This window comes from Salvelinus namaycush, chromosome 41 (genome assembly GCF_016432855.1).
Source record: "Salvelinus namaycush isolate Seneca chromosome 41, SaNama_1.0, whole genome shotgun sequence".
Taxonomy (NCBI): Eukaryota; Metazoa; Chordata; class Actinopteri; order Salmoniformes; family Salmonidae; genus Salvelinus; species Salvelinus namaycush.
Genome location: NC_052347.1, coordinates 8,035,592 through 8,047,660, shown reverse-complemented (window position 1 = coordinate 8,047,660; position 12,069 = coordinate 8,035,592). Strand labels below are relative to the sequence as shown.

Here is a 12,069-nt window from a genome sequence, read left to right as displayed (position 1 = left end):
ATACGCTCATCAAACAGCGATGGCAGGATCATGCCGAGAATAATTTTCCCACCCTTGACCCAACATGTTTTCCTCCAAGTTATCGGGTGTGTCAAGATATTGTGTTCTGATCCATCAGACTTTATTTCCCATAGTTGGTTGCCATGGCGCTGTGAGGGAAGCCTAGGCAGAGAGCTCTATCAATATTGTACCTACTGTTATTTTTGAAGAATGTTTAAAAAAAAACATTTTTTGGGGGGGGGGTTTGATATCTGGTGGTAACCCATGGATTTAATTTACAGGATTGACGATGGCAAGTCTGTTTACTTAGCTATAGCTAGCTAACATTAGCTGACTAATCTAAATTTCAATGATGCACCGGCTGTTTGTTCCACCTGCCCAGGTTTCTGGAAGGACTGTGAGGGGATGGACTGTGAGGGGATGGCAGAGGCTCGCCTTGTAGGAGACTGTTGCTGATTACTGCTGACGTGTGGTGGTCTCTAAGGCGCTTATAGCTGACGAAGCATCACCCAGGTAGGTGGGTGCTACACTTTTCAGTGGTGAATCTGTTCCGACCGCGGAGGAGTCGCTGTGAACTTCAGAAACAAAGGTGCCTGATGATAGCTCCGGTCCTGCCTGTCTGAATAATCTTACTCCCTAGCTGGCCCATCGACACCAGCTTGACTCAAGCTTCTCCTGTACAGAACTGCATCATCATCCAGCTGTGGAAGACCAGCTCCCTGACATCTTTTTTTGTGTGTGACTGAGAATCTGTACGAAAAGTGTTATTATTATAAAGATCCGATTAAATTACTAGAGGCGCTATGTTATAACCATCAAAGTTCCAGAATGGTCTGAAAATGGCAGCCATTGTGGTCAGGCAGAAATCCAAACCAGTCTAATTGGAATGAATGGCAGTAGAGGCATAGGTGATGCATTCCTTCTTTTACTGATTCAGGGAAATAAAAGCAAGGCATGTGCAGGGGTGTCATTTCAGCTAAAGCTAGGGTATGGCAAAGTGCAGGGGGTGGGGTTTATAAAGTTCAAGCTCATTTACTGCATTTCTACACAATTCAAAACTCTAAAATGCATTTTGGGAACAGAAAAAACAACCAAAATGTAATCCAGCCATTATCACCTTGGCTACTGTAACTTCCTTCACCTCTGTCGACAGGAGACTTAACATTCTACAAACACGTCATACAGCAATTCTCTGCTATACGCACTAGCTCAGCACCGGGATCAAACACTCTAGTTTTATGTCAAGTCAAACAGCAGTTATCTAGCCATCTAGAGACATCTTCCAGATCTGCACTGTTTTGAGAGAAAAGTTGCGCTGTTCACTCACTGCAGAGCTGTGTCAATGCGCGGTCCATAGGCCTAAAGCCAGCTATCCGGCCAAACAACCTTCCCGTCCTGCTCTGAGTTATCCGCATGGTCCTAAAACCATTCCGCCATTACTGCTAAACTACATTTGCCTTTTAATCGGGATTGGAATGATTTTAGTAGCCTATTTTAAATTGTTGGTGCTGAGCTAGGGTAAGGCGACTGCCATACTCTGCGATACCGAAGTGACACCCCTGGGCATGCGATGTATCAGAAATTGTGTAACAGAATTATTGTCAAGCTAAAATATTGTCATATCTTTATAAGTACAGTTTACACCAGTTTTATACAAATATTTGGTATAAATAGCCTGTAAAATATATGTAAACAGACCATAAGTGTCTCAATGTTTGTTTTCTTGAAAAGCTGTGTGTTATACTATGATACAATATTGATACTTGTTGCATTTACAAGTTTTCTAAGTCCTATCAACTAAGTTCAGCAGTGTGTGGCTGTGGATTGACTCCATTGTTAGTATGGAATGTAGTTCATTGGAATTTTGGGGGGAATCATTCCACTTAAACTTTCTGGCTAGCTAGCAAACAAACATACTGTGGCGGTAATCTTCAAATGAATTGTTTTACATAAGATACTATCACAGCACTGGCTGGCCAATGGCTTAACTCCCTTACCAAAATGTCTGACCTTTTATATCATAATAAGAAGGTTCATGACCATTCTAGTATTCTAATTCCTAATTCTATGCTATTTCCTCACAGTCCTTAGATAAACCTGTGCTTTGTCAATCTCAAACCATATATCCAACTCCCCGGCATTACCCTCTCTTGACCCAACAATTGATTTCCCTTTAATAGCTGATCTGTCCATGCCAACCTTGCCTATTAGTGTTTTCAATATTCTAGATGTTTGATAGTCATGAGGGACTCATGCAGCACCACTATCAGCAAGTAGGGGTTAAGTATACTGTATTTCCTTTAAGGGTACGTAGGCACACTTGGCAGCATTATAAGCCTAAGCACATTCTTCAAGCTCCCTCCTTCAGCCAGCCATGTAGTTGTTGTTGGATGTTTCCACAGTCCTTGTTTGATTTCACATATTGGATTGAACAAGCACTCTTGCCCAGAGAAACCTTTAATTTGTGAATGTTTCCTACCATTTATATGCCTGGTGCCTTTCTAATTAGGCCTACATCTGTTGCAGTAGAAGAAGGCTTCTTTTGCAGGGAGCGAGGAGGATAATAAATGGAATCCGTGGGTGTGGATTACATCCCCTATGTAGACACCAGCCCTGAGCTGGAATTACTAATGAACAGACACAACCAGAGTGGAAATATTAGGCTCTGTGTTGGAAACTGTTGGAAAACCTGCTCATATAACCATTACGTGCAGGACGCGCAGTGGTCGTAGATATAATTACAGTGACTTATTTAAAAAAACAACTTGCAAACCTCTAATAATTTGATATCAACAGAAAATCGAATGTATACATATGTACAAAATTACCAAGTGGAGAACGCTATAAACTATCATATATCAGATATAGGATATATCAAAAGCAGTGAGGGAGCTTGCTAACTGCATGCTGAGTGTTGGAAATGATTAACTCCCTTATTTTAGAGAATTAAAGTGTGTGTGTCTGCATGCGTGTGTGTATTCTGTTCTGCCTGACTTTCTTAGATCCATATCAAGCAAAAAAAGCTTTAAAAAGAACAATCTATATCGTGCTAAGAAGTAACTGGGGTGAGTTTCTTTCAAACGTCGTCTATTTATGTTCCAAATTGTTCTTAGAGTTAATTCTACCCTGAGTCATAGCAACCGGATGCTGAAGTCTCATAGATCACGTTTACTGCTGCTTGACAGCCACGGATTTCAGGAATGGAGGGGTTTAAACAGCATCAGGGCCATGACTAAAGCACCCCACTCCTCTAGACTTTCTGCTCTGCTATGATCATCTTCACAGGAAGTGTCTACACTGAAGATGGGTTCTGGGGGAAATGGAGGTTATGGTTTGTCCACTCACCTCTATGACTTTTCCTTGGATCATCAGTAATTACAACACATTACTATGTATTTCACGTCTTCTTTCAAGAGTTAATCATGGCACATTCAATGCCATCTAAACAAACAGTATATTCCCTATATACACTTAGGGTATGTTTGTAATCCACCCAGTTGGCCCACACTTTATCACCCAAGCTTAATAAAGTCCGTAATGCTCATGAGAGAGGAGAGACTGTTACATAAGAACAGATTCAATTCAGTACAAGCCTGAAACCATACAAATGAAACCATTAATCACTAACCACTAAATTGTTCTTCAAGAAAAACGTGTCTGAGGCTTAAGGCAATAAGGGTAGCCTGATATCAAAACATTTCACATCTATCAGTCCACGGAAGTGCTGCAATAACGGTCTTGGGGAGTTAGTAACTCTCTGTGGTGAGAGACAATGACGTATTTTTCAATTAAAAAGACAATTAGATGGAGTATTGACCTGCTGGAAGAGAATGTTCAAGCTCTACTGCAAGGCAATAAAACAGTTCATAAAATTAAAGCACAGACATTTTGCCAGTTTGTAGGAACACATTTAATTTGTTTGTCACAAATGTTTCATTATCCTGCTTCTAGTTTGGTAATATTGAAGGATAATAGACATTTTAGGATACCAATGAAGTTGTCTTTGAAAGATAACTCATTGCAGTTGTATCATCTGCCCTACAGATTGAAGTGGTACAATGTCAGACAGTAAGGCACTTGATTCTTCACTCAGCTGGTGCGTGGACATGGATTTGAGTCTCTGTCTTTTGTCATTATACAAATCCAGGACATTGTGTCCGAGCTGCGTCATTCTGGGATGGAGGAAGTCTTCCGCACAATAGAGTTATCCTAACAGTGAATGAGTCAGAGAACACATCTCAGGGACGAATTCGTAGAGACAAACCACTCTCTATTTAACTTCACCACTGCACACTCCACCACTGCACACTTGGCAGATGTTACAGTCAATTACTGGGTGCCAAAATAAAAGCTTTCATCCCAGCCTTAATTGCTTGCTTTGAGTTTTGGGTGTGACAAGCTACATTTCGAATTGAAATGCCTTACCGCGTGATTACATTAAGGAATGCACTCCCACCATGATGATGATACACTGATGAGTCATAATCATGCTGTTTATGCATAACGTTGCTTTCGTGTAGCACACATTGGCCAGAGTCATTCTGTAATGTCTATGCATGATAATTACATTTGGCTTTCTTCTTTACAAGCTTTATTCTTTAATCAGGAGCTCCTTCAAAGTGAAGCAGAGGCAACTCCTGTATGCAAATGCTGCCTGCTCCCAGGTCAAATTCCAGAGATGCAAGGATCTCTGGGGGCTCCCTCTTTCTCCCCTTTCTTGCTCTCTCACTCTCTCTCGCTGCTTTCCTTGATATTCTACTACAGTGTGAGTTACTTCCTAGAGGAAAAGGAACAATCTGCCAAGAACAGGTAGGCCTAAATCAGCGGAGGCTGCTGAGGGGAGGACGGCTCATAATAATGGCTAGAGTGGAGTCAATGGAATGGTATCAGACGTGGTTTCCATGTGGTTGATACCATTCCATTGACTCCATTCCTGCCTTTACTATGAGCCGTCCTCCCCTCAGCAGCCTCAACTGGCTTTAATGGAGAAAAATAATCCTCTTTTGTGTGCACGCACAGCTCTGTGTGCTCTATCTTCACACAGTTTCATATTTATTCAATGTACAAACGTGGTCAGATGCATTCAAGGATGTAACACTACAAGGTGTGAAACAGATGAGGGTAAGCGCTCTGAGGACAAGGGAGGCTGCAGGCTTATTGATTGGTTGCCACGACAATTTAGAAACAAGTACTGAGCCTAATAGAGCGTCATTGAAAAATCCTCAAAAAAAATCACCAGACAAACAATACATTTCTATAATCATATCAGTGCAAACCGAGAGCCTGTAGTTCAATAATTATATTTACTGTCTGTACTCATTGTAATGCCAGTGAATGAAACATGGGAAATGATTGCCTGCCATCGAAAGAATAGGATCAATGGAGTAGGTGGATGTTTTATCGAACCACCATTTGGAGAGACAATTATAAAATGTGTAGGATGGTGAGCCTGACTAGAAAGGTCTTAGAAAATGCTTCATAAGAATTGGGTGAGACTGAACCTGGGACTGTTAGTATGATAATAGTCATTTTATTAGCCATACAGTATACCTGAAGTGGGATTTAGCTAATTGAGGCTCCTCACGTCTTGCAATGTAAATTAGTTTTACTCTTGGCATGATAATAGTTGCTGTCTTCTATTGAGATCAGATTAGCTCATTATATTTTCCAACCTTCAGAATGCATGATGTGTGATACTGACCACTGTAGAGCATTATTGTCCTACTACCTTTTACTAATGAAGGTTCTCAAAAAGAACACACAAAGCATTTCTAATGTGGATTGTGTGTCACGTGTGTTTCCTCCTATTATTAATGGGTGAACAAGAAAAGGATACATACTCCATCCTGGCTTTTAGATGGGTAATGTGCATGTTGCCAATCCTAGCATAGCAAAGAACACAATGAGCTGTAATGTGACTGTTACAACTCCTTATTGCTTTTCTAAATGTCTCAATACTGTACTTATGAATATTGATGTAGGGACTGAAATCCCATATAGGGATAAAAGCAATTCCCATGAAAGCAATTGCTATTCCCTCAGGCGGAATTTGCTTTTAATTAGTCACACTGAGAGTTAGAGACGTTGAAAATCTACAGCATATGGGCTAAGATACCCATGAGGTGGTAAGCTATTTGTTTCATGGGGGAAATTGTTAATAAGCTGAACCAATTGAGCTTTTAAAGCATGGTCTGTTAGAGCTTGAATGTTAACAACACACAATATTTGTTAATCTTAGTTTAAACGAATTGCTTATGAATAGCTACTTTACCTGAACGTACCTTTCATAAAAACTACATAGGGATATGTCTAGGTTTAGGGTTGAACCGGGTTGTGCACATGAAGCTAGGATTAGGGTTTGATATGTTACCAATAATAGCATTAAATACCGCAACATAAAACATTTTATTTGATAATTGATATTTACATCCACTTCTAAAATGTTTAGCCAATATTTAACCAAATACATAATCTCATCCAATACACATAAACAAGTTAGAGAAGGGCATAAAGTACAGACATAAGGAAGTGTCACAAAGGCGAAAACAAATAATACAGAAAGCACATTGCATTTTGACAAAATTGCCGGGTATAAAGGAGAGTTCTAAATATAACATATATACTTTTCTGTTCTGGCCTTTTGCAGGAAAATCAGTCCTGCTGGTGGAAAATTGCATTTCTTGGAATTTCTAAATGAGAGGGAGGGTAAGATCATGAGAGGCAGGGTAGTTTAACACAGCAGTGAGGTAGTATACAAGCTTTTAAGGAGACTCGACTAGAAAAGGGGAAACTAGGAAAGTGAAGAAAGCAAACAGAGAAAAGAGAAAGTTGACTTCATAGAGTTTAACAGACAGATTAGATAATACAAGTGAATAGAGGCCATAAAGGATAATATAGTTAGCGGCATGGAATTTACAACAGCAACACAACTCTTAAGTGACTGAGTTCAGTAAACATCAGAGAGAAACATACAAATATGTGCAAAGCAAAAAGATAACACCACCAGCCTAATACATTTGAACCCATAGAGATCCTATTCATAGGTTGCACCTCCGTCACTCGGTCGCGTCATGCCATTGTTATGAGCATTCTCCAGCCGCCCTCTTGAGAACAAACCCATTCATTCTGAACGGAGGGAAATGACTGCTTCATCTAAATTACAATGGCGTTGCTAATGTAGGCAAATATTTAGTAGGACACAACTATGCCATCATTATCATTTCATAAAATGTACTTTAGACAGAGGGTAATGTTGTCATTAGCTAGCAAAGTTTGTCGAACATAGCTAGCAATGCTAAACTTAGCTAGCTAAAATCCGGTGATCTCCACTCAATCTTAGCTTGCTAGCTAACGTTATTCTGCAAGTCCATCTGATGACATCAAAATGACAAAAGGTTTTCCTACTAATTATTTGCCTCATTTTGAAATGCAATTGTATTTCCAAGCCGTTGTAATGCACTTGATGATATCTTCCTCAGCGCTCATTGATAATGCATAGAATAGAATGCTCAGTCCTAAAACAAATGTTCAAACCAATATTGTGATGAAACATAGGTGCAACCCATAAATTAAATGACTAGTATTCTAATTTATAATTCTATATTTGAACCATTCTCATGTTTGTTTTTTTAATGATCATGCTCTCTTTACCCTCTCATCAAATTCTCAGTTGTCACCATCTCAAAAACCGAGATACTGTCATCATTGAGTTTCCCTTTGAGGTTGGAATACAAAGTCTTTGTGATAAGGCAATCTGCACAGTCCTTTACCATAGGTCTCATCATTCAAGGCTGTTTCTGGAAATGGCTTATAGTTGCTTCCCTCGGCTCGGCGATGGGCCGGCTGCTCATCTCACAGTCATTTTGTTGTACATTGTCCTCATTCATTTGTGACACTTCTGTGGACCCCGCCTGGAACCCAGGCACTGTGTTGGCCACATGTACCACATGCACTTTGTTCCTGCCTTTCTTACTGAGAATACAGCTGAACACCTTCTTGAAGCCTTTGCGAAAGTGCTTGGACACCAAGGCGTACACAATGGGGTTGAGGCAGGAGTTGGCGTAGGCCATGCAGTGAGAGAGGATCCTGAATGCGTATGTGGTCTGGTTGAAGGGGAAGTCTCCGTACAGATAGCATAGGATCACCACATGATAGGGCAGCCAGCATAAGCAGAAAAGCACTGTGACGATGATGATCATTTTGGTGACTTTGCGCTTAGCCCTCTTGGACTCCGACATCCCGTCCAGAGGGTCCACAGCAGTCCACAGGTACTTGATGGTTCTGGTGTAGGACAGGCTCACAATGAGCACAGGGATCACATAACCAAACACAAAGGTGCACGTGTCCAGCACCTTGCGGTTGTACTCCTCCCAACCTGGAACACAAACGTTACTGTTGGCGTAATCTATGAGGTCGTAGTAGCTCAAATACGGTCCTGCGAAGATCAATGATAGTCCCCAGATGACTACCATGGCAACCACGGCATTACAGGGCGTTCTCAACTCTCTAGAGCGAAGAGGGTAGCGAATGGCCAGATACCTAGACCAAACAGAAAGACTTAGTTACATATTCTATTAAAACATAATACCATGCATCAATATACACTGAGTGTACAAAACATGAAGTAACACCTTCCTAATATTGAGTTTTACCCCACCCACCATTTTGCCCTCAGAATAACCTAAATTCTTCGGGACATGGACTCTACAAGGTTTCGAAAGCGTTCCAAAGGGATGCTGGCCCGTGTTGACTCCAATCCTCCCCACAGTTGTGCCAAGTTGGCTGGATGTCCTTTGGGTGGTGGACAATTCTTGATACACACGGGAAACTGTTGGGCATGAAAAACCCAGAAGCATTGCAGTTCTTGACACAAATCGGTGGACCTGGCACCTACTAGCATATCCCATTCAAAGACACTTAAATATTTTGTCTTGCCCATTCACCCTCTGAATGGCACACATACACAATCCACGTCTCAATTGTCTCTAGGCTTAAAATCCTTCTTTAACCTGCCTCCTCTCCTAAATCTACACTAATTAAAGTGGAGTTAACAGGTGACATCAATAAGGGATCATAGCTTTCACCTGGATTCACCTGGTCAGTCTGTCATGGAAAGAGCAGGTGTTCCTAATGTTTTGTACACTCATTGTATGTTGTTTGCTTTATATGTATAATTGCAAGTCAACTGGGATTTCATTATACTCCACCTTCTAAATGGAATTACTTGTTTTTACTGTTGTGTTGCTTGCACAAAGACATACAAATATTATGAGCGCTTGCTTCTGGGGGTTAATAGACAAGAGACAGATTGGTGCTGCAAATGGAACTCATGAAAGGGCAATCAGTGTGTGTATATTGCTCATCCCAACCTGGCAGTGAAATAATTGCTGCTGGGTATTCTAGGTCTCAGCTGTAGCCTGAGTGGATGCTCATTTTTCACATAGAGGACATCTATCAAATGAATGTCCCCCTCCAAAAGGTAAACAACACCAGGGTTTCTGCTCCCTTAATTAATGGAGGAAAAAATAATGTTTCACCGGGCTGAGCATAGCGTCCATTTATGAAGGGAAGAAGAATATGTCAATTTCATGTAGGGATAACACATTAGTGGTCTTTTACTGTACTCAATCACAGATTCAGCCTCAATTTCATGTCAAGACCTACTCTTTCATTTCCACATTTTAATGCAGATAAAATGCCCTTCCCTTGAATACACGAATACTGGGTTTCGATTAATGTGGCCAACAGGGTTGCCAAAAAAAGAAATGCCTGATCAGCATTCTCCCTATCTCCCTATGCTCTGTGAAAATGTCAAGGCTGTTTTGTAATAACAACCAATGGATGACTACAGTATAGGTTACTGCCGTGTGCTTTGCTAAATGAGCGTCCATCCTCTTCTGTAGAGAGAGCATTGGGCGCTTGTATAGAGAGGAAGTGTGCTGGACTTTAATGAGGTGAGAGAAATAGTGACCTTGGCAATAGAACTCTGTACTATAATTGGCATCGACCTTTAGAGCTGCTGCACAGGTTATGTCTCTGTGCTTTCGGTTAGTACTCAACCGAATAAAAATGACAAAATATTTCACAAATTAAGTCTATTCCTATCAGGCTCCTCATTATGAGCCATAAAGAAGTAGTTAACCCAAAATGAGAATACAGATCTACTCATGGATTTTGTATACATGTAGAAACATTTGTATAGAGTATTTCAATGTTTTGAAATGTTTATGTAAAATGAGACATTAGCGAAACAAGAGCTACAGCGTACATACCTGTCGACCGAGACGGCGGCAAGCGTGAAGCTGCTGGCGTACATGGTGAGGTTGATGAAGAAGTGGACCACCTTGCACATGAAGGAGCCGAACACCCAGCCCTCCAGGGAGTAGATGGTGGCTTGGAAAGGCACGCAGAAGATGATGAAGAAGAAGTCGGCCACGCTGAGGTTGAGGATGAACAGGTTGGTGGTGTTGTATCCCACCTGGCCGCTGCGGAGGAGGACGGCCAGGACCAGACTGTTCCCAATGGTCCCCAGCAGGAATATGAGCGAGAACACCACGGGCACGATCACACTGGTGGGATTCAGCTGGTAGCTGTCTGATGTGTTCCAGTGCCCTGCTGTTTTGCTGAAGTCTTCCAGATCTGACATTTTGGGAGTATTTTAGAAGTTCTGGAAGAGAATGAGAGAAGTACATGATGTGGTTAATGTTGCTGAATTATGACTGCAATGGGGCTGCAGGGACTTTAGGGAACACAAGACTGATCATTTATGAACGTATATGTTCACAAATGTTTTAAAAACAGTTTATTCAAATGTTCAAACCACGAGGATAGAGAGGAAAGTTCGTTAAATATTTCTCATAACACAACAATTTCTATTATGTCTCATGTCCTGAATCCCTACATTCCACAAATTTGAGCAACTATTTCCTTTTGGATGTTTTATTTTACAAGAATGGTGGATTGTGTTCCAACTGTGAGGATAAAAAATGAAAAAAGACAACCATGTATTTTCATAACAGGGAGCCGATGCATGCTCATTCTACCCAAGGGACCTGTCCACTCCCCTTGTGTCTTTTCTATAGCCTTCCCACCCAAAGTGACCTGGTTATCCTCTTGTGTCTTTCCTATAGCCTTCCCACCCAAAGTGACCTGGTTATCCCCGTGTGTCTTTTCTATAGCCTTCCCACCCAAAGTGACCTGGTTATCCCCTTGTGTCTTTTCTATAGCCTTCCCACCCAAAGTGACCTGGTTATCCTCTTGTGTCTTTTCTATAGCCTTCCCACCCAAAGTGACCTAGTTAGCATCTTGTGTCTTTTCTATAGCCTTCCCACCCAAAGTGACCTGGTTATCCCCTTGTGTCTTTTCTATAGCCTTCCCACCCAAAGTGACCTGGTTATCCCCTTGTGTCTTTTCTATAGCCTTCCCACCCAAAGTGACCTGGTTATCCTCTTGTGTCTTTTCTATAGCCTTCCCACCCAAAGTGACCTGGTTATTCTCTTGTGTCTTTTCTATAGCCTTCCCACCCAAAGTGACCTGGTTATCCTCTTGCATTCATCCTCATGGCATGAAGATGCACACATCCATTGGCTGCTAAGCCATACCAGCAGCAAGGTCTATTAAAAATTGAGTAGGGAGAGATGCTGATATATTCAAGTCATCATTAAGCTTTGATTATTTGAATCAACTATGTAGTGCTAGGGCAAAAAACAAAACGAGTTTGGGAAACAAGTTTTACATACTGATGAAATCAGCATATCAGATCATATCTGATTACAGTAGGCCTGCCGGCACAATGGCTTTGGAGTGTGCCTGAATAACATTTCAACGATGCCCACGTTTTAATGGAAATGGTTGCAATGACATGACACACATACACAATCACTAATATTATTTAAATGCAGATTCAGATGAAACCATGACAGTTGATGCAGAAATGGATTTGTTAGTATGAGAGTGATTGCATTGTACTGTATGAAAGCTTAAGGTAGGCCTATACAGTAGAGGCTTGTTTGAGTCTACAGTTCTGCAGTCATTATCTTATGTGTGAACTAAACTAGAAATAAAAATACA

At 41.1% G+C, this 12,069-nt stretch overlaps 1 protein-coding gene across 1 annotated transcript; it reads right to left on the bottom strand.

Annotated features, from left to right (window-relative positions):
• Positions 1-7,784: 7,784 nt before the first annotated feature.
• LOC120033983 (galanin receptor 2b) lies at positions 7,785-10,645 on the bottom strand. Its single transcript, XM_038980384.1, has 2 exons — positions 10,272-10,645; positions 7,785-8,538 (listed from the first exon to the last, which is right to left on the bottom strand). Exons 1-2 carry the CDS (start codon positions 10,643-10,645, stop codon positions 7,785-7,787), a joined length of 1,128 nt encoding a protein of 375 aa, XP_038836312.1.
• Positions 10,646-12,069: the final 1,424 nt, after the last annotated feature.

Coding starts and splice junctions, on each gene's coding strand:
- LOC120033983 (XM_038980384.1), bottom strand. CDS start 10,645: ATGTCAGATCTGGAAGACTTCAGCAAAACAGCAGGGCACTGGAACACA. Junction 8,539..10,271: donor GCCGCCGTCTCGGTCGACAG/GTATGTACGCTG, acceptor TGTTTGGTCTAG/GTATCTGGCCATTCGCTACC.